At 39.1% G+C, this 24,136-nt stretch overlaps 1 protein-coding gene across 3 annotated transcripts in view; it reads right to left on the reverse strand.

Moving 5' to 3' along the window:
* Positions 1 to 204: 204 nt before the first annotated feature.
* Positions 205 to 24,136, reverse strand: part of GSH1 (glutamate-cysteine ligase) — an 82,197-nt gene continuing 58,265 nt past the window's right edge. For all 3 annotated transcript variants that reach the window (XM_089997447.1, XM_089997449.1, XM_089997448.1), the window contains 3 exons: positions 1,862 to 1,942; positions 1,696 to 1,765; positions 205 to 526 (listed from right to left, as the gene is read on the reverse strand). In XM_089997447.1, the coding sequence (XP_089853573.1) occupies positions 438 to 526; positions 1,696 to 1,765; positions 1,862 to 1,942 (240 nt within the window). In that variant the 3' untranslated portion in view covers positions 205 to 437. The remainder of the gene's footprint in view (positions 527 to 1,695; positions 1,766 to 1,861; positions 1,943 to 24,136) is intronic.

The following is a 24,136-nucleotide window of genomic DNA, read 5'->3' on the forward strand; positions in this document are numbered from 1 at the left end:
TCCACATTGGCGGAACAGACGGAGTCCGGCTGCCCCTGGTCGAAAGACAAACCACAGATTGCTGCCCCTGGTTTGACTCATTGTTCTGATTGGTCGCCCACTGTGAATTTCTGAAAAATCCAATGTGGGAAGATACATTAACCAGTGGCCAATAAGACGCCAAAATCCCCCCATCATCCCCATCGTCTGGCACATCACGTCATTGCAGCTAAAAAAGGTCACTAGACAGACACATTGCCAATGTCATAACAAGCAAAGTTCATGCTGGCACCACCACCATCGAGAGTTCAACATCTCATCGCAGGTAAAATAAGCCATGACCACAAAGGAAAGGGAACTAAGCACCTATGGTTTACTTTAACCTAATAAAGTTCTTCAAAAACAGTATCTGCACACGCAAGAAATCAATTCATACAAAAGGCACCAAACGGCTTTATCTAATAAAGAAGTTCTTCGAAAACAGGATCTACACCCTCTCCCCATTTCTCATGGTACAATTTTAGAAGCTTCTCTGCTGGTGTAATTCCTGCAACCAAAGAATGACAAATAATTACTTTGAGAAGTAAATAGAGGGAGCACCAACAATCAGTGTAGACTGAGATTCCCGACTTGATGCACACTAACACCCAAGGCAGATGCAATTTGAATCTGTGAAAAAGTTCATGGATTTGGCCATTAAACAGCCAATCCAATTCAACACCACGTTTGGAAGCGGAAAAAAATCATAGAAAAATTAGATTTTTCATATATGAAAATTTCATGTGAAAAGCATGAGACATACAGCTGGAAAAACCGTGAAAGCATGAAAAGATGTCCAAGAGAAATTTCAACATCTCCATGCAGGATAAAACTCACACGTACACAGTGACAATTTATATGAAAATTTTTCTATCATTTGGAATTGCATAGGAAGATATAAACTTCTCATTTCAGTTGGAATCTGTTGTTTTTTCACTTCCAAATGTATAGCCTAAAGGGGTGTTTGTTACACACCCACACAAGGGAAGCCACTTTCTCTTGAAAGGGAGGCCCACAAGAGAAAGTGCTTCCCCATGGGGTAAGGTGTGAACCATTTTGATAACAAAGATGCTTTTATGATTATTGTGTAGACCCCACCACATATTTCACATGGACTTCTCCGTTTCACCCCTATTGAGAAAGAGGCCCTCCCAACTATGAAAGGCCTCTTTCATAGGGAAGGGTATGAAAGAAACATCTCCTAGAGTCAGAACAGATTAGCCATCCAAGTAAAACGACTTAACCCAGTTGTTTGGCATACTAAGATTGGCCAAAAATGTGAGAGCTTGCCACAAAAGTTAATGTTGTTTCAAAGTACCAGATCTGTTAACTCAACCTAATCTGTTACTCTGAGTCTGGAATCAATTGGTCCAGTTTATACTCTCACATTCCTATCAGCAAATGACAACCAAATGATGACTAGCATTTTATTTCCCTTTCATAATTGCATTAAAGCTCAACCATGGCTTTCTATAGTTCAGAATAACGAAATTTATGCATGGATAACACTTATTTTCACATATACACACAAGCACACACATAAAAACAAAGCTCTGCAGCCATACATCAAGCTCAGCAACCAACATACATTACCCCTGTGTGACTTCAAAACCCATATCATGCCAAAGGTCACAATACATGCAGAAAATATTTCCAAGGTTGGCTTCAAATGATTACCTGTTCTGACCACTTCAGCCACTTCATTTAAAAATCCAGTTTCCTTGTAACCTCTTCGTTCCAAGCCATCCTGAAAAGATAATAGTTAGTTGCCAAACCACCCAGAGAAGCAAAGGCAGACAATGCAAAGAAGAGTAACCAAAATCCAAAATGAAGTTCCCATTACCCTTGCCAACTCAACCACATCTTCCGCTATATGTCTAACCAAACCATCTCGAAATGGTGTTTGCAAACCTGTCCTTGGCACCTGCAAATTTCAAACACTGGATGGTTAGACTCCCATCCACCCCAACAAACAATGATATTTATATTTGTGAGTGAAGAAACACATACTGCTAATATGTAGGAAAAACAATTGGGCAGAAAGTCATTTGAACTTTGAAGTGCAGAACATCTCAAGTTCTTAACTCACTTTCCTGAATGTTGCCTCCTTTTTTTTTTGTTTGAGATTAATGAAATTTATTAATAAATAAAAATCAGAGGCGGGAATATGAGTAATAGATTTTAATCTTGAAGAGTCCGGCCCAAGATAAATCAGAGTCCTTCCACATAGCTAAAGCACAAGATAATACATTAGACTGGGTACGCAGAGGAGAAATTTTATCCTTAAACAGCCCTCAAGGGACATGGAACAGTTCTGGCATTATCCCTATGCCTTCCTCTCGCTTGCACTTAAGAATACTATGATGTTATAGGCCTTCCCCGCTGATGTATGTAACATCCCCGTTGAAACCGCAAGATAGGTCTGCACCAGTTCCTCAAAGTGCCACAAGAAGATGTCTCTTTCTCAACTATTCTCACTTTCTGGCAACCACTTGATCAAAAGCTTATGGAAGTAACTGACCTCACTGTACCCTTTCAGCCTGCAGTCCAAAATATGCTCAATCTTCCAATTAAACTGAACAACAATACTAGAGATGCTTAGACCAATCTAGATCACTAGGATTCCCTTCATCTTCAGAATAAGGTTTGAGAAAACTCATATGGAACACCAAGTGGGACTTGATGTGATTCGGCAACGCAAGTCATAGGTGTTGGAACCAGGGTTATCGGAAGCGCCCCTAGACATGGGGAAGCATGCTTCCCCCGAGATGCAGTTCGAAAGCGCGAAACGTGGCACTTTCGAAATGCTAGGGGAAGCCTTGTTTTAAAATGGGAAGTGTTTCACATTTAGGGGAAGTGTGATTCCCCATTGATGGGGAGTGCGCTTCCCCTAAATAGGAAGCGAGATTCCCCATTGATGGGGAGTTCGCTTCCCATCGAGTTTCCCCTTAATGTGAAGCTTGCTTCCCCGAGCAAGCTTCCCCGAGCCCTTTAAAAAAATTAGTTTTTACCAAAAAAATAAAAAGAAAACCTTTTTTTAAGGCTATAATGGTCATTTTCCATTATAAAAGGGAAAGTCAAAACCCTTTTCGACTTTCCCCTCTCTCTCTCTCTCTCTCTCTCTCTCTCTCTCTCTCTCTCTCTCTCTCTCTCTCTCTCTTTGACTCACGCATTGTCATTGATTACATGTGTGGCAAAATTGCTCTATGATTGTTATAGTTAATATTGATGTTTTGGTTTTTCATGTGCTTTGTTATATCATAAGTTGACTTAAAATGGTTGTTTTTTCAGTTTTTTTTTTCATATTATTTATGTATTTATGGCAACTTGTTTTTGTTGATAAATGTATTTGCAATTTTGCGCCAGTTATTGTTAATGGTTCAGTCTCTCAAGTTAACAAAATTGTTTTCCTCAAACTAATTGTACATCATGTGTTTTTTTTTAATCTCTATGGCATTGTTTGTAACTATAATTTATATATCCTTTTAGTACATGAGCATTGCAAGATCTTTTTTATTGCTTGTGACCTACAGTAGGTGGGGTTTCTACTTGACTAGATTTCCAAGTGTCCTCTGCTATTGTGAAATTAAATTTTTTTAGTGCCATTTTGTGCATTTAAAAATTTAACCATATCTCCATGTAATAATTTAGTTTATTGATTTTTCTCTTGCAGATATCACAACCTCAAATAACAAGCCATTTGATTCATTTCTTAAAAAGGTATGTTTCTTAATCGAATTTATAAGATTTCTTGATGTATTATTTGTTAAATGCTTGCATTCAGATGCATTTGTTAAATGGTGGCAACAAGAATATGAATTATGAATTTTTCTTAACATATTATTATTAATTACTTTCAACATGATGCATTTGTTAAATGGTTGCAACTTACAACAGGAATATGAATTATGATTTTTTATTGATGTATTATTTATTAAATGCTTGTAATAGGATGCATTTGTTAAATAGTTGCAACATAAATATGAATTATATACTTTTTTATGTATTATTTATTAAATGATTGCATCAAGATGAATTTGTTAGATGGTTGTCTTGCATACATGATTCAGTTTTGAGATTAATAGATCAACTTTAATGTTATCTAGTCAAGTTTTATTTTGTCAATGATAATATAAATTTTATATTTTGATAAATTAGAAAATTATACATTTCCGCTTTCTTTTCGATTTCTTCTAACTTCCCTCTTCATTTTACCTTTGAATCCTTGTTCTCTCCGGTTCGCTTCCTAGGTCTCTTCCGGTTTGCTTCCTAGGTCGCTTTCGGTTTGCTTCTCTTCTCGCTTTTGAGACGATTTCTAGTTCGCTTCTAAGTCGTGTCCTGCTTGTCACTCCCTAAATTGCATCGCTTCCCGCTTCTGCTACCCGAATCGCTTCCCACTCTTGCTTCCCCGACTGGCAACTCTAGTTTGATCAGGTGAAAAGCAAAATTGTTATTTGAATAGTGATGTGTTTTAGAGGATATTCCTTTAATTATTTTGTTAGGCATGTGCGTTTTATGTAATGTCCCATATGGGACAGATGCGCAATTCTTCATTTTTTCTTGAATTGTTTTGTGATCAGCCCTATTACGGCAAACATATATAATGAATCATTGAGGTTCAACCCTTTATTGACAATCAAAAGGTTAAGGGACAACCATATCTTCTCTTTCCCTCTTCACCTTTGTTGTTGACAATTTTGGGATCATGTTAACATGGTATTAGAGCCAAAAATCTTCATGGGCTTTCTTGTTTTGGGTGCTTGATAAAAGGTAAGACTCCTTTTCCTTTATTGTAAATCTTCAGGGGCTTTCTTCTTTTCTTCTTTCCTCTTCCTTCTCATCGTTCTCTCATCTGATCTCTTCTTTTTCATTTAAATCAATCCTAGTTATCCCTTTTCTGTTTATTCCTATTAAGGTTGCTTTCTTTATATCAAAATCTCTCTTTACTTATGACCCAAGTAATTTTATTTGTGTTTCTTGTTGGGTTTTCTAGATATTTATTCGTTTAAATATTTTCTTATTCATGTCTGTTTTTGTGGCCTCTGATCTTTATTCGGCACCTATTCTTTGCTGACATCATCATCTTGGGTATTGTGTTAATCTTTCATCTTTGGACACTAGCCTATCAACATAGTGATCTGATATCTCAACTGCAGATCATTTATAATAGTGTGATCTCAAAAGAAAAAATCAAGATCATTGTGTCATTATCTTCATCCAATTTCTTTTAATCATGGTGTCTTCTTCTTCTACTTCATCAGCTACACCTATTTTGTTTTCCACAGTTAAATGTCAAATTATCTTCATCCAATTACATTGTTTGGAAGGAAATAGTTTTGCCCTATATCAGTGTAAAGTCAGCGGATTTTCTGGATTTTTCAGAAAAAAATAAAGGATTATTCTCGGTATTTTTTATGGAAAATTCATCGATAGTTATTAATCGATGAACTTTTGGATGTTTATCAAGTTATCTAAGTTATATGAACTTTTTAGACACTTTTGAATATGGGTCTCGACGAGGGATCCACGAGGATCGACCCCCCACCCCAGGAACCTAGTTCAAGTCATACATTTGACGTATGTAGTATCCACGAAATCTCCTAATTAAAATGTGTTTGGATCCAGTATATGATCCGAATTTATGAAACAGCATAACAGGAACTCAGATCCACTTAGCAGACCCAATCCGGGTTCAGAAGTTATTTCTAAAGGAGAGAACGAAGCTCTGGAGAGATTCGGAGCACTCCAAAAACCAAATGGCATAAGTTTGGATCCATTTGGTAGGGATCCAACCTCTAATCACATTGGATCTAAAAGAAGATCCACATCGATCTGGAGTCCAGAATTGGACCCAAACCAATTAAAAACACCAATACTTGGGTGGATATTGGAATCCAATAGTCATCTGATCCGATCCGACTACAAACCCCCTTAAAAGATTTCTCTTTTAAGACTATTGTTTTATTTGGATCTTTGAAAGATCCAAATGCACCCTTTTCTTTGTTTTTCCTTTTTGAGATAAATATACATACATATATATTTATATATATGTGTGTGAGGATTGAGTTGGGTCCTACTGGACCCAACCCATTCCAAATTAGGCTCCCAACCCATTCCAAATTGGGCTCCCAACCCATTTTTTGTGGGGACGAATCTAGGTTGGATCCGACCAGATCCAACCCAGATCTGGGTTGTGATGTCAACTTACTATTTAAAACCCCTACGGGGGTTTTCTGTTTTAAAAATATATATATTTGCACTCCCCCATCTATCTTCCTCTCACGCTCTGCAAACCCCCACAGTCTCTCTGCTCTCTTCTTACCCTCTCTCGCTGCAACCTCTCCCCCGTTGCTGAAGCTCGCCCCTTGCCTGTAAGTTCTCTCTCGCTCTCTCATTGTGGTCGACAGGAGGGTGTCGCCCTCCTATCACCACCACCACCACCCCTCGCTTGAACACCCACCTTCGCCCGACTCCTTTCGGTGTGTGTGCATGCATCTGCGTAAGTCGACCAAAGGCCAACCAACAGCCAACCCTCTCACCCATGGGGGTGAGCTTGTCGGAGAGCCACTTGAGCCTCACCCAGCCCTTCTCTCTCTGTGGTGCGAAGACCATCCGACAACCCTATCGCCGGGTCTTCCTCTGTTCATAGGCACCACCCCCAACCTCCCTGTTGGCCTACTGCTCCCCTCTTGTCTTCCTGCCACCGAATGGACCAAGGGTCGACCCCCCCTCCTCCCTGGTTACCTCGGTTTCCCAGGTCGAGGGTCAGCACCTCTGTTCCCCTGCTGAATCGCCACGGCCACTGCTACCCACAGCCGACCCTCCTCTTCCTCACCTGTCAGTGACCTTGACCCTGACCTGACCCGCGCTCTGTGCATAGGGAGGTACGACAACACCTCCACTCCACTCCAATCCTCTCTTTGTGAACCCTCTCTCAGACGGAGGCTAGCCGACCACTCTGACTGCCTACTCTCCCTTCCTCTTCTCTGTTGATTCCTGCGGGTAGGCCACCCTACCGTCGCACCATCACTTCTCATGTTCTTCCTTTTTGTCGGACGGGAGGTAGTCACCCCTCTTACGGATGTCAATCATGAGGAAGGAAATGAAAGAGGGAAATAAAAAGGAAAAGAAAAGATGGTTGGGGTTGTCAGCTCCGACACCACCATCGAGTCTGGTGGGCCCCACTGAGCTTGTCTGTATCACTGCCATAGTGAACGTAGCTACCTCGGGATTCAAGCACCATCTTGAGAGTCATGCACTGCTTCGGGAACCATGCCGCTTGTCCCATTTGATTTGTCGTGATTTGTTTCATCACTTTGTTTTGCAAACCCTCTCAGGTGCGCAAGGTCACGCACACTTCCGTATTTGTGACACGGGACCTATAGCGTACGCACTAGCCTTTGCCACGTTTGGACCATCTGCAAGCGCTTTGCATCACGGATTTCAATATAGAGATTTCCTACACTAACTCTGGTTTTTATGCGATTTTAATGCTTGTCTGTTAGCATAAGTTTATGTGTGCTTTCGTATTTTACAATGAGCATGAACATATATATATATATATATGTTGAAAGAAGCACCAAACCCTAGGTAGAGAGAGAGATAGAGGGAAAGATAGAAAAGAGAGAGAGAGAGAGGAAGAGACGGCTGCATAGAGAAAACACGTTTTCCTATTATTAGGGCTTCTCTCTGTGTTAAATAGAGAGAGGCTAAAAAGAATAATTACATCTAAGCCCATTATGAAAACATAATTTCAAATAGCCTCTAATATAAAAAGACTTAACTTAAAACCACCTATTCTCAACAATATCAAATAAACTTAAAACTTAAAACCTCTTAATCTCAACACTCCCTCTCAAGCTGGAGCATAGATATCAATCATGCTCAGCTTGTCACAACATTTTGAGAAATTTGGTCTCGCCAGGGCTTTGGTAAAAACATTCGCTACTTGATCTTCAGAAGATACATGATCGGTGCAAATAAACCCAGTTTGAACTGGGTCACGAACATAGTGACAGTCAACTTCAATATGTTTAGTCCTTTCATGAAACACTGGGTTGTTGGCAATATATGTAGCAACCCTATTGTCACACATCATCAACATAGGAAGGGATACTTTCTCCTGAAGCTCGGTCAAGACTGATTTTACCCACATAATCTCAGCTGCAGTCTGAGCCATTGCTCGGTATTCAGATTCAGCACTCGACCTGGCTACAACGGTTTGTTGTAACAAGATTTCCTCTCACAAACACACAAAATCCAGATGTTGACTTCCTATCTTCGACAGATCCTGCATAATCTGCGTCAGTGTAAGCAACCACATCCAAAGATGGATTTCGTTTAAACAACAGACCTTTACCAGGAGATGACTTTAAATACCGAAGAACCATCATAGTTGCATCCCAGTGAACTTTTGTAGGTTTGTCCATGAACTGACTGATTTTACTCACGGCTAATGAAATGTCCGGTCTAGTAACAGTCACATATAGCAACTTACCTACCAAGGATCTAAAGCTGGCACTATCCACATAGTCAGACTTCTCATCGAACATGTGAGTTTTGGGATCCATTGGAATATTAGCTGGCTTAGCTCCTAGCATTCCAGTCTCTTTTAATAAGTCCAACACATACTTTCTTTGAGACAACACTAAGCCCTCTCTGTTTCTTGCAACCTCGATACCCAGAAAATATCGAAGGTGACCAAGATCTTTAGTAACAAAGTGCTTCTGAAGATGATCTTTTGTTGCAGAAATATCTTGGGCACTGCTCCCTGTTAATATGATGTCATCGACATATACAACCATAACAACAATTTCAGTATTGGTTTCCTTGATAAACAAGGAATGATCTGAAGCTGACCTGACAAATCCAAAGCTCGACATTACCTCAAATAATTTATGAAACCATGCCCGCGGACTCTACTTCAGGCCATAAATAGCCTTCTTCAACTTGCACACCTTCTGACACTCCCCCTGAACCTCGAAGCCTGGGGGTTGTTGCATGTAGACAGTTTCATGCAAATCCCCATACAAAAAGGCATTCTTGACATCCAACTGAAACAAGGGCCATCCATGGTGCACCGCAACAGAAAGAACGAGACGAATAGTGCCAAGACGAGCAACTGGGGAGAAAGTTTCAAAAAAGTCAACCCCATAAGTCTGAGTGTAGCCTTTTGCAACCAACCGGGCTTTGTACCGTTCAATCGACCCATCCGAGTTATATTTAATGCTATATACCCATTTGCAGCCTACAATATCTGCATCTGTGGAAGGATCAACCAAGTCACAAGTGCCTCGAGACCATAGGGCATCCATCTCATCACGCATAGCCTGCATCCAGTTGGAGTCGACTAGAGCTTGACTGTGATGAAGCGGAACAGAAGAGGCAGACAGAGCAAAAATAAAATTCTTCATAAATGCCCCAAGATTAGCTTCTGATACAAATTGCGTGATGAGGTAAAGAGTGCATTGTCTCTTTCCCTTGCGCAGAGCAATGGAAAGATCAACATCAGATGTAGGGGCAACACTTTGCTCAGAAATACTTACCTGAGGAGAAGGAGGTGATGGCGGCATGGAGGTGGGAGGCACCATGTGAGTGTATACTATGGGAGGGTTTCGAAAGCGAGACACACCCGACACTGGAACCAAGGACTGAGGAGGAAGCGACTCTAACGGAAAGGGAGGAATCGGCAGAGGAAGAATATCACCAAGGCCCTCCTGTAGTCTGGGAGTGGTACTTTAAAAATAAGGAATAGACTCAAAGAAGGTAACATCCGCACTAACATACTCTTTATGAGATATAGGGTCGTAGCAACGATATCCTTTTTGGTTCTTAGGATACCCAAGGAAAACACATTTAATAGACTATGCAGCAAGTTTATCTCGATCCAGACCTAGCTTATGCACAAAACACACACATCCAAAAACTTTAAGGGGGATAAGGAAGAGAGGAGCCTCTGGATGGAGAATTTGAATAGGGATCTGGTCTTCTACAGAGCTTGACGGCATGCGATTTATCAGAAAACCGGCTGTCAAAACTGCATCGCCCCAGTATGAAGCAGACATATTGGATTGAATCATAAGGCACCGAGTAACATTAAGGATTTGTCTATGTTTCCTCTCAGCCACCCCATTTTGCTGGGAGGTATGGGGGCATGTAAATTGAGGTTGAATCCCATTACCAGAATAGAATTGAAGTAAGTCTTTGGATTTGAACTCAAGAGCATTATCAGTGCGAACAATTTTAACACATACATCAAATTGAGTTTTTATCTCGGCAATTAAAGATTTAAGAATGACACGACCTTGAGACCGATCTTTTAACAGAAACACCCACGATAACCTTGAGAAGTCATCAACAATAACTAGATAATAACGACACTGAAACCTATTCGGAATCCTACTCGGACCCCACACATCGACATGAAGAAGATCAAACAATCCTTGACTTGACGGACTCTGACTAGTGGGGAAAGAGCTTCGACAATGTTTTCCCAATTGACATGTTTCACACTGAAAAGAAACTGAAGGAGGTATATGAGGAATGACACGACGAAGTTTTGTCACTAGAAGGTGACCCAAACGATGATGCCACAATAGAGGACTTGAGGATGATGTACTAGCAGAATAGGCCGAAACTTCTGGTTGGTGTAGGTAATACAGACCACCTTCCTCATAGCCGCCACCAATCTTTCTCCCCGTCAGCAAGTCCTGAAAGGTGCACCCCATAGGATCAAAAATCACTCTACAATTCAAATCTTTTGTCATTCGACTGACGGATAGTAAATTCTGTGGAAACGAAGGAGCATGAAGAACATGCGACAATTGAAGAGTAGGAGTAATAGACATGCTTCCCTGCCCTACAATTGGGGAAGAACTTCCATCAGCAAGACGTACCCCTTTTTGACCAGTCACAGGTTTTAAACTCAAAAAATTACTCGAATTTTCGCACAAGTGACCAGAGGCTCCAGAATCAATGATCCACCTATCACCTTGACCAGATAGGCCATCACCTGCCGAGCACACAACCTCCGCAACAGAGGACTTCAAAGTGGATGATCGTAAAGCAAGGAGATCGTCATATTCAGCCCTGCTAAGAGTTACATAATCATTGGAGGAATCTACATCTGATTTAACCACTTGAGCCATAATATAAACTAATTGGCTAGATTAACAAAATGAAGGAGCAACCACACGTGCACACCCACAATCAACTACGAACCCGACTATATCAAGTTTTGACTTCACCAATGAAATCTGAGAAACACGACCTGCGACTATTCAGATCCAAACTTAAAAAAATTTTAAAGAAACTTGACCAGCACCTTCCACCTCAACCGCGGATGGCTATAGATTGCAAATCAAGATCACACATCCAACACGATAAAGATGTGTCTGGTTTTCAGACTATCACACATCAGTTTTCCGCGACTACACAGTTTTCCACACCAGAGATAAAATCTGGACAGGCTTCAAGCGACACAGGGAATAGCGTGTGTTATCATCACGCATCAGCCACTAAGACAACCAGTAGCAGTACTCAACACAGAATCCCTCAACAAAAAAATTCCCACAAACAAAATATTTTCCCACACTGCAGGGAATCACGCTTGCTGCTTAAAAAAAATTAACATGCTGCTTTCACAGCACACACGTTCCAAAGATATTTCTGCAATAAGTTAACATGCTGCTTTCACAACACACACTTTCCAGCCAAACAGATCACGACACAGCAGGGAATCACGGCTGCTAATATTCATCTTCTGAAATCGAACAACAAAATAGAATCTGAGACGAACTCAGCACTCAGATTCACGACCAACTATAGTATGAGCACACAGAAACTAGAAATCACGACACCTGCTCACCAAATAGAATCTGAGATGAACTCACCATCCAGATTCACAACCAGCGATAACTTGAGCACGCAGAAACATAGAACTTCAAAGAACTCGGCAACAATACAGTGCAGGAAATCACGGCATCACGGCAGAGATAAACTCAGCAAGAATCACGGCAGGGAATCCCAGCAAGGAATCACGGCAGGGGATCACGGCATCACAGCAGAAAATCAGGGCAGGAAATCTCGACAGGGATAAAAACTCGGCAATAGGGAATCTCAAAAAGAAAAGAGGAGCTACCAGAACTGCAGGGGGACACGCATCATGCTTCCTTAGATCTGATGACAGATCTCCAGATCTGTCATCAGATCTTACACAGAAACCTAACCAGCTGACCTTATTAACATACGCTTTTCGATCACGCTCCCACGATAGTTTGATCACGATCAATCACGCTCCCACGATCGATGGCTTTGATACCATGTTGAAAGAAGCACCAAACCCTAGGTAGAGAGAGAGAGAGGGAAAAATAGAAGAGAGAGAGAGAGTGAGAGGAAGAGACGGCTGCACAGAGAAAACACGTTTTCCTATTATTAGGGCTTCTCTCTGTGTTAAATAGAGAGAGGCTAAAAAGAATAATTACATCTAAGCCCATTATGAAAACATAATTTCAAATAGCCTCTAATATAAAAAGACTTAACTTAAAACCACCTATTCTCAACAATATCAAATAAACTTAAAACTTAAAACCTCTTAATCTCAACAATATATATTATGTTTTTAATTCAAGGACACAGTTTTGCGAATTTTTGTCCCGTTTTAATTACGTTATTTACTTTGTCGTCGCGTTGTAATTTGCACAAGCTCCAGTTTTCTGTAATTTATTTTGCTTGATGTATGGTTTCACATATAGGGCCTTGCTTTATGTCATTTACGTGCACAGGCTCATGCTTTACACAATTTACTTAGCTCGATATAAGGTTTCGTACATCGAGCCTCGCCTACGCAATTTATTTAGCTCGATGTGTGGTTCTACACATCGGGCATTGCTCTATGTCATTTACTTTTGCTCTATGTCATTTACTTTGCCGCAGCGCTGTAATTTGCACAGACTTATGCTTTTATATATATACATATATATATATATATATATATATATATATATATATATATTAAAGTTTGTAGTTTTGCGTACTCTTGCCTACTTTAGATTGCGTTAGAATGTATTTAAAGACGCAGATTTGTGCATCCTCGTCGAAAATCGATTTTTAAAAGATTTCACATGCAAGATTTCAAGCTTGCATTGTCTTCAAGCTTGCATTGTCTGATGTCTCGAAAATCAAAACAAGTGTTTTGCATTTGAATATTCGCAACCGAGTTTTCTCTTCGAATCAACATATCAAAAAGGCTTCGACTACGTAGCCCTCGATGGTACGTACGTCAAGTCCTAAAGCACGAGATATTGAAATTTTTAAATAATGTATGGGTTTGTTTATGAGAAACAAATATATTTCTCATCGTAGTGGTACTACCGAACATGCACAGCAAGTTAATTCTACGATGATTGGACTGAAGGTTTATGGTAACATCATAGTGCGATAATGCACCATGATTAAAAGAAAATCACATAAATGGAGATGATCGCCTTCACAGGCAGGATGCTCGATTTGGTTTAACAGATCAGAGCATGTAGAATGGATAATCAGTTAAAATAAAACCTGACATACTCATTCGTCTTTATGGTTCCGTCAAGAGAGAGGATGGGATGATACAAAAACTCTGATTGACAAGTTGTTAACAACTACGCTCCTCGAGTAGCAATGACTCGATGTCCCCAATCATCGGAGTTAGGGGACTGTGCTACCAAATATTATTCTAAGTGGTAGATCTCAATGACTTCTACACTATGTCACATGGGTACGGGTATGGGTGCGAAGCAATTTCAAAATTTTGGACACGGGACACGGCTATATATATGTATATATATTTTTAAAATATATATATATAACAATAATAAGACTCGGTCAAAGTTGTGCCCATTAGAGGACACGGCTATATATATATATAACGATAATAAGACTCGGCTATATATATATTTAAAAAAAATATAAAAAGATTAATTTTTTTAGCTTTTTTATACGTCTTTTGCCCTAAAAATGAACAAAAATAGACTCAATCAAAGTTAATCGAGTTCAAAATATGGACAAACTCGGCCCTGGTGCGTTGACCGAGTCTGACACTTGGTTGACCGTGTCCGCCCCGTGTCCGAAGCCGCACCCGTGTCGGTGCGTGTCGACGCGGGTGCGTCGACCTTATAGCCGAGTCCGTGTGACTTAGCTTCTACAGAAGTTCAGATGCATCTCCCTGAAACAAGTGGCCTCTGAGCTAAGTCACGGGGACTCGGCAAAGCAGGTGCCGCACCCGCATCGACGCGACGCGGGTGCGGTCAACACGACCCTGGGAGCGGTCAACGCACCCAGGGTCATTTTCGTCCACGTTTCGGCCGTTAAAAAAAAATCCCCAACGCAGCTCAACTCGAGCTCTCTCCTCCCGACGCCACCTCCTAGGCTCCTCCTCTCCTTCCGCAGGTACGTACCCTCTGGCTCCCTCTCGCTCTCTTCTTGTGTCGGCAGGGGAGGGGCCGAGCCCCCCCTCTCGCTCTCTTGTTGGGTCGGCATGGGAGGGGCTGAGCCCCCCCTGCTCTCTTGTTGGGTCGGCAGGGGAGGGGCCGAGCCCCCCCTCTCGCTCTCTTGTTGAGTCGGTAGGGAAACCCCTCCCCCCTCTCGCTCTCTTGTTGAGTCGGTAGGGAAACCCCTCCCCCCTCTCGCTCTCTTGTTGGGTCGGTAGGGGAGGGGCTGAGCCCCCCCTGCTCCCTCTGTTTTCGACAAAGGAGGGGTTGAGCCCCCCCTCTCGCTCTCTTGTTGGGTCGGCAGGGGAGCCCCCCCCCCCCCTCACTCTCTCTGTTTTCGGCAGGGGAGGGGGTCGAGCCCCCGTCCCTGCTCCCTCTTATTTCAGGGGAGGGGCTGAGTCCCTCCCTGTTTTTGGCAGGGGAGGGGCAGATCCCCCCTCCTTGCTCCTGATTTTATATATATTTTTATATCAAGATAATGTTGTGTCATCCTCATCCCAACATGTGAGTTCAGCTGCTAGTTTTGCTGATAGTTGTAGTGGGATTGATGATGTGGGGCCACTATGGGTGCAAGTAGATAAACTTGCAAAAACTTGAGAAGTAGGTGGTGGAAACAAGATATTTCGATGCAAGCTCTGCGAAAGAGATTTTGTTGGGTCTTACACAAGAGTGAAGGCTCATTTGTTAAAAATATCAGGACATGGCATTTCAGAATGCAGAAAAGTTGATGAGGCAATGCGAAGACAATACAAGAAGAATATGAGAAGAGAAAGACAATGGCCGATTTTTGTGCAGTTAGTGTGCCATTTGCAAGCCACCAAGAAGATGCTGGAAAAAAAAAAAAAGTCAATGTAGAAGGTAGAGGAACGATACAAGCAGCATTCAATACATAAGGAAGAGAAGAATTGGATAGAAAAGTTGGAAGGTATTTTTATTCTAGTTCACTCCCATTTAATGCAGCTAGAAATCCTTATTGGAAGGATTTAGTAATATCCTTGGCAAATTATAATTTGAGTAGCTATGTGCCTCCAAGTTCAGAAAAAATACGAACCACAGTTCTTGCAGAAGAGAGGGCAAATGTGGAGAGGTTACTGGAGATTAAAAAATATTCATGGGAGCAAAATGGAGTTTCTATTGTGTCTGATGGATGGACAGATATTCAAAGGCATCCATTGATTAATTTCATTGTTTGTTCGCTTAGTGGCCCAATATTCTTGAAAGCAGTTAATGCATCTGGAGAATATAAAAATACAGAGTATTTGAAGGGATTGTTTATAGAAGTTATAAAAGAAGTGGGTGATCAGAAAGCGGTACAAATCATTCCAGACAACACTCCAGTTTGTAAAAGTGCAGCGTTGAGTTTGGAGAGTGAGTACCCTCATATTTTTTGGACTCCCTGTGTAGCACACAGCTTAAATCTGGCCCTAAACAGCATCTGCAACCCCAAAGAAAAAGAAAATTCACAAGCATATGCTTTATGTTCATGGATTAAAGATTTAGAAAAAAATGTCAAAAGCATTAGGAATTGTGTTGTTAACCATCATCGTGCTAATGCTATATTTAATAGGCATTCTGACCTGAAATTGTTGAAGGTCGTTGAAACACGTTTTGCGTCCATCATTGTGATGATGAAGAGGATTAAAAGAGTGAAGAATGCTTTGATTAACATGGTGACTGATGAAAATTAGACATTCTATCGTGCTGATGATGATATCAAGGCTCAAGAAATTAAAAAATGCATTCTTGATGATGAGTTTTGGGACAGAGTGGTATACTTTCTTCAATTTACACAACCTATTTGAAAAATGTTAAGAGAAGTTGATAAGGATGAGCCCATGTTTCACAGAGTTTATGAAATGTGGGATAATATGATTGAAAAAATACAAGTTATAGTTTTCAAGCATGAAGAAAAAAATTCTGCATTGGATGATTCAGAATTTTTTAATCATATTCATTCAATTTTAGTCAGAAGATGGGATAAGAGCAACACTCCTTTGCATTGCATGGCACATTCTCTTAATCCAAAATACTATGCAAATAAGTGGCAGGCTGGTGGTATTGGTCATGTCCCTCCAAATTTAGACCCAAAGCTATCAAGACATAGAAATGTGTATGACAAGACTTTTTTCAGAAGCATATCTTCTACATCAAGTCACACAAGACTTTGAAAAAATTTCATCTTCGAGATTATATGGATCGGCATCATTCGCGAGATAAAAGAATAATATAAATCCTATCACATGGTGGTCAACATTTGGCAACATTTGGATCAGAAATACCTCTTGTCTAATGTCTTGCATTAAGATTGTTATCGCAGCCTGCTAGTTCATCTTGTTGTGAAAGAAATTGGAGCACATATTCTCAAATCCACAACATGAAGAAAAACAAACTCACCAGCAAGCGTGCAGAGGATTTAGTATATTTTCATTCAAATCTTCGATTACTTTCACGAACCAATGATGAATACAGGTACTAATTTGCTCTCTTAGTTATTTGATTATTTCTTAGTTTTTCATTTAAATATACTTGTATTGTATTTAACATTTTCAAATTGGGTTTGTAACAGACAAGAAACATCCAAATTTTGGAATGTAAACCCAGAAGAGTGTGACTTCGAGGGAGAGCATGATTTCAACATAACAAACATGGATTTAGTTGAGCCCAGTATTCCTTTTAATGATGCATTTGATGATGAAGAAGAAAATTATTAAGATCCATTACTTCATCAGGATATACTTTGGTATGTAATTTAGTTCTCTTCTGCTTTACTTATTTGGTTGATATTTAGGTTGATATATTGCATGCATGATAAATGATATTATGACAATGTTAAATGTTAAATGTTAAATGTTAACTGTTAAAACTTCAAAAATTATATATATATATATATTAATTTTTTTTTTACATTTTTTCCCCTGCTGCACCCCCGCACCCAAGGTTTTTGAAAGTGCCGCACCCCCACACCCGCACCCATGTGACATAGCCTCTGAGGAATTCTCTCGGTCATTTGGCCGTCCCCTTAGGAGCAGACTCAACTAATTGTCCGAGGTATCAAAATACATAGAATAACAAACCCCCGAACAGTCTCAGTTGTTTCTACGTTTATCCTATCTATACCCTCAAATCAATTAATTATCGAAACAAGATTACCATAATCATTTTACTTAGTCTTGTTGCAAATGATTGTATTGTGTTATATCTGGTTAAATACATTGTGTTTTGTCTGAATGACATATATCACATATGTTTATCTGATTGATGTATATCATGAATATCTGCTTGAACGGATTGAAATAGCTTGATACAAATTACCATGTGTTCTGGTGTAGAGCTATCAGACTTTCACGAGTCTGACCCATTTTATGTTCATACAGGTGATTATAGGTTTAGCTGCGGAGCGGATGCGAGATGCTGCGACGGTGTCGACGAGCCAATGATTTTCCTTTCTCGGGCACTGAATTTGGATACATTTTACTATTGTTTTAGCTTTTATAATACTCTTTTCGTTTGAAATTGAAATACCATAAATGAGTCATGTTATCCGCAATTAAATTCAATATAATTGATTCTTGTGAAACGTAGTCCACCTGAGGTCCCAAACCCCGTTAGAAAATGTTTCCGCTGATGATTTTAATAAAGAAAGAAAAGTATTTAAATTTTTGCATATTTTTCCTAGTGTTGAAAATCTAGGCATTACAATAAGGCACATGAAACTTTGCAGGGCACATTGATGGTACCGTGAAGGCACCGTTCGAATTCATTACTACAGAGGAATCTAAATGAGAGAACAAAAAGTGCAAGGTCGTTTTGCAGAATCTGGCATGCGATGATTGGTTGTGAAACACATATTACACTTCTCAACAGGTGCCAATTTCAGCATCACCTTGTCCCCCATCTTGAACTCTAAGGGTTCATGTCATCAGTCAACTATCTTTTTCATCCTTTTAATAGCCCTAGCCCAATAGTCACAAGCACTTTCCAACATGTACTGCCAATTCTTCACAATCTTCAACGCAGTTAGGCACTTCCCATGAGTGTAGCCAAGTCGCTACCTAAGAGGTTGTTAGCTTGTAGATAACTCAAAGGGACTATTCTTGTTGTTGTTGTTGCTCTTATGCAAATTACAACAAAATTGAGCAGCATTTAATAGGCCGTCCAATTTTTTTGTTGGTTGTTACCAAATGTAAAAAAAAAACATAGCAAAAATCATACCAGAAGGGCCAAGGATACAAGCTTATTATATTGTATCATATCATAAGATATAGAGAAAAAGGAACTTAAAAAGTGATAAAAAAATTAAAAACACAAAAAAATCTCAAAAATAAAATAAAAAATCTAAAAAATCATAAAATAGAAGAAAAAAATTAAACATTAAAGTTAACTAAACATTTACATAACATTAATATCAAGTATAGAAAATAAAGTCGGAAACATAAACGCATGAGATTTCATTACAAAAAAGTTTTATGACAAACCAGTAAAACTCATCATTTATATCGATTATCAAACACTCTGTTTTCTATATCAAATATGATATCTCGTTGTAAGTCTTGTGACTTCTCATCAACATTTGACAGTGCTTGTAAAGATCGTTCCCTTCTATTATTCCTTATTCATTTGAATAATTTCTTTTAGATTTACTTGCATCTCAACTTGTGCATCATTTAGAGCCCTCCAACATGGTTGCACTGGTGAATTTGGAAGGGCCATAATATGTTTCATGCGATGGAAGCCCTAGTTAATTAATAAATGACAACCTACATCTCAAAGTCATATAACCATAGGTCTTCAGCAAAGAGTGGGCATTAGCGAGTTATTGATAATTTGATCACCACACACAATTATTTAAGACAAAACATCACTACATCAAAAGCTAAAAGGTTTCCATCATTCATTGCAAAAATTATAATTTACATTTCTAAAAAACACGTGATGAATTAGGACCAAAGGCCGTATAAATTAGAGCTTAGAACCACACACACAACTTTATAAGACTTACAAGAAGCTCAATTCAAATATTAGATGGAATATAATAAGTACATAATAGTATAATAGAGTTGCTATGCCTCCAATACCTACAAATTTTCTATGCTTATTAAAATAAATAAAAATGGAATTTGGTCTCAAATGTAGTTTGCAATTTTAGTTTTTATTTAAATTGTATTTAAATAGTATTTAGATTTTATTTGAGTTCGAATACCCAGTTGGAAATAATTTGGGTCTAAACATGGTAATTGGACCCAGTGGGACTAAGCCCAAATGAATGGTGAGATCAACACGTTTTTGGGGAAATTAAAATGGGTAAGAATTTAGGTGGGATGCCCATTTGGATGTGGATATCAGGTTGACCCACTTGAAAGAAAGATCCAAGTGGGGAGGGATGCAAGTGTAGGTAGTGGAAAGTGGGGCCCACGCCTAGGGCAACCCAAAAAGGAAGTGTGTGGAAGGAAGGAGAAAGGTATGGCGTGAAAGCATCCTCTCCCTTGTTAGTCGTCACTCTCACTTCCACCTCTCATTGCCCTCACTTTAACGCCCCACCCTATCCCTATTTTTAACCCTTATCTCCCCCATCTTCTCTCATCTCACTCTCTCATTTGCCCTAGTTCATGCCACACTCTGATAGCTCTCTCCCTCTCAACGTCTCTATCTCTCTCATCTTGGAGGATGATGCCATTGGCGATTTTTGAAGAGCTTTCCCTTTTAACGATCTTTTTGAAGAGCTCTCCCTTGACGTTTTTGAAGAGCTCTCCATTGGCGATTTTGGAGTTACTTAGCAAGGGCTCTATTACAACATTTTTTGAGAGTTAGATTCCAACAATTTTTGGGAGGTAGGGTACATTATAACCATTGTGTGTGAGCATGGCTCTAAAATACTCAAATATAAAATTTATTGAAATTCAGATTTAATGGTGTGCATATATGCACAAAAAATTCAGATTTAATGGTGTGCACGGTGTGCATATGTACATAGAAATTTCAGTTTCAATAATGTGCATATATGCACAGAAAATTCAGTTTCAATAGTGTGCATATATGCACAGGAAATTCAGTTTGAACGGTGTGCATATGTGCATATAAAATTTTGTTTTAATAGTGTTCATTGTACAGAAAATTTTGTTTTAATGATGTGCACATCTCCACAAAAATTCCAGTTTTAATGGAATATTCATATGCACAGAAAATTTAGTTTCAATGGTGTACATATGTGCACAAAAAATTCAGTTTGAATGGTGTGCATATGCGCACATAAAATTTTGTTTTAATAGAGTGTTCATGTGCACAGAAAATTATGTTTTAATGGTGTGCACATGTACACAGAAATTTCATTTTTAATGGAGTGTTCATATGCAAAGAAAATTTTGTTTCAATGGGTTGCATATGTGCACAGAAAATTATGTTTTGGTAGAGTGATTATGTGCACAAAAAATCGATTTTGATGGAGTGTTTATGTGCACAGAAAAATCTGTTTTGGGTGTATGTTCATGTGCATAAAAATATGTGTTAAATATTATGCCGGTGAAGAGTTAATGAGAAGCATGATGTTAATATGTTATCATAATATTAATGTGTTGTCATGATGTTAAGCATGATATTAATATGTTGTCATGACACTAATGTGTTGTCATGATGTTAAAATGTTGTCATGATGTTAAAAGCATGTTATGAGATGTAACTTATGTTTGAAATGCCAATGAAAAGTATGTTTTGTGTTGTGATGGGGAACGTAACATGAAAAACATAATTGTACCCGTGCATGCAAATGGTTCAAAAAGATAATCGTGGACATACCGAACTGAATGGATTATCTATGTGAATATAATTTGTGACTGCCATGAGTGGGCAGTTTGTTGCTCTCGCTGAAAAAGGCAAATGTTGGAGAGCTACCCTAAAAGGGGGTACTTGGGCATTGTGGCTATGGTGAGCCAAATTGTAAATGGCATATGAAAAAGAATATATATGCCTTGACCTATTGCCCTTAATAAATATAACTCTATTTGGCATATTAAGTGTACACTTGGAGGGTGTATGTTATCGGATATCTGCGGATTCTGGGCATACTTGGAGGGTGTATGTTACCGGATATCCTGGGGTTCTGGGTATGCCTTGAAGGGTGTATGTTACCGAAAATCCTTGATGTACCATGAAAGAGGGTAGGTGGTACAACCCCCGAGTGACCACGTAAGATGCTTTTGTGAGGGAAAGGCATATTATCTTATCTCGGGTCCTCAGGTAGTAGGAGGCCTTTGGACTGCCAATGTGTCCTAAGTGGTAGGTCTCACGACTTCTGCATTGGTAGAAGATGCATCCTAGTTTATGTTGTCTTTGCAGGGTCTCTCTCAGTCGCAAAGCGCTTGCTTTGGAATCCGATTTAATAAGTCGCACGAGAAAATTAAAATACATAGCATAATAAACTCCTGCGTGGTCTCATCTGTTTCGATGATTTTCCATGAGTACCTGATGGGAGTGGTAAGTAAGATAAATAAAGACCTTATACTTGAGCACATTTGGTTTGTGTTAAACATGTATTGAAATCATGCTCTAATAATGCAAACACTCAATTATAGATATTTGCATGACATTAAATGGGAATATGAAATTACTAATAAAGCCACATGTGAGATTATGGATTAGATTTGGTTAAAGTTGTTATAGCATGCATTGATTTTGAATTATGTGTTGGAAGCATGTAACTAATGATTTGTATGCTCGATCATGGTCACGTGTTTAATTATGCAATTTGATGCATGAGTAATTGTTATAAATGTTGAACTGGTGCATTATGATTACTATGATTGAAATGCATATGTCCTAAATGGGGGTAGGATTTTGTGTACTCTTAGTTCAGTACAAGTATGCAATGTTATTGTGCTCCTACTGGGCCTCAATGAGTATGACCCCTTATTTTAATCACTCAAGTAATGAGTAGTTTTTAGAGTGATGGTGGAATGCGACAGAAGGTGCCAAGAGCCAATCATTTTTAGATCTTGGAACTTGATTTAGAAACTAGTTATATTTCTAAGAGTATAAATTTTATGTTGAAGTATTAGGACTGTTAATTTCAATTTGGAATTAGACAGTTATGTTTACTTAATGAATGGTTTGAAATACAATTTATGGACTGTATGTTATCTTTTATTTTTGGATTTAGATTCTTTAGTTAGAACCAAATTACAAGTTGGACTTGGACCTAAGTCCAAAACAGAATTTGGATCCAGTACCATGTTGTGTTTAATTATCTCTAACCTGCACAAGATTTCTAACAAAAAACCAAAAATAAATGTTTTTGTTGTATTATGGTTTCTTTGACGAAAAAGTTATTGTCTTTGGTTATCTCATCCTCATACTTAGTTATATTGACTATTAAACGCTAGTGCTTTTGCACAAGCTGACTCTCTAGAGTTTAGTCGGGTTAGAGCAATGTCATAGATAGGGTTTTTATCCTTAGTTGTCTCTTTCTCGAACTTGGTACTATTGCGCTATTAAATACTAGCGCTTGCGCACAAGGTGACCCTCTAGAGCCTAATCTGGTTAGTGCAATGTCATAGATAGGTTTCTTGTCCCTGGTTGTCTCTCTCTCGAACTTGGTTCTATTGGACTATTAAACGCTAGCGCTTGCGCATAAACTGACCCTCCATAGCTTAGTCCAATTGAAGCAATGTCATAGATAAGGCCTCGCATTAATTGCTTTAAAAAATAATAATTTGGCTAAATTTCGGATCAAGAATTTTGAGGCGTTACAATTATGGTATCAGAGTGGGATAAATGTTTGGTTCATGACCCGTCCAGCAATCCGTCATCGCCAAGTATGATCCAGCCTTATGGTTTAATTCTGATATATATGTGTTATAGAAAATAGCTAGGGACATCACTTGATATATACGACTACTAGTCATGTAGTCAGGTTAGACCTAGGAATTTATGGATCTTTTTGTTTCATTTGGTTCGGATAGATGGCTTGGTCGACAAGATGCAACAATAGCATTGACACGAACAACCTTACTGGGGTCGCGACCCAGCGGGTGGCCGCGATGCAAGCTATGGGGAATAACTTGCAATAAATGGCTCAAGAGAAGCAAGTTGTAGGTGGATAGATCACCTACTAGAAGTTTATGAACATGGATCCACTTGCATTCGTAGGGAAGACTACCATGGAGACTGTTGAGAATTGGATCCATGAAATCGAATGCATTTTTTGTATGCTCGAGGTCTGAGATGACTACAAGGTCAATTTTGGGACATATCTGTTAAAATATGTATCTCAATCTTGTAATCCGATACATATTATATATATAAGGTACTACATATACATATATTACATATATGTATATGTATATACTTTATATATATTATATAATATGCATTTCCTCATTATTAGCCGTAGGGGTAGTTTAGGTATTTCCTATATTTTTGCGCATATTCATATTACGAATATGCATGTAATTTTTACACTTTTATTCTTTTTATTTTTACTTTTTTTCTTTTTCTTTTTGACTTTTTGACCAACCTTGAGGGGCCAACCATATAGACGTTGGGCCCTTCCAACAGTCACAATTGTGACCGTTGGAGGTGCTCCAACATCTACATGTTGGCCCCTCCAAGGCCTCTTGATGTGTATAAATAGGGGCTCTCCCTTTTGTAAAAGGTATTGC

This window comes from Nuphar pumila, chromosome 2, assembly GCF_984573655.1.
Source record: "Nuphar pumila chromosome 2, dmNupPumi1.hap1.1, whole genome shotgun sequence".
NCBI lineage: Eukaryota > Viridiplantae > Streptophyta > Magnoliopsida > Nymphaeales > Nymphaeaceae > Nuphar > Nuphar pumila.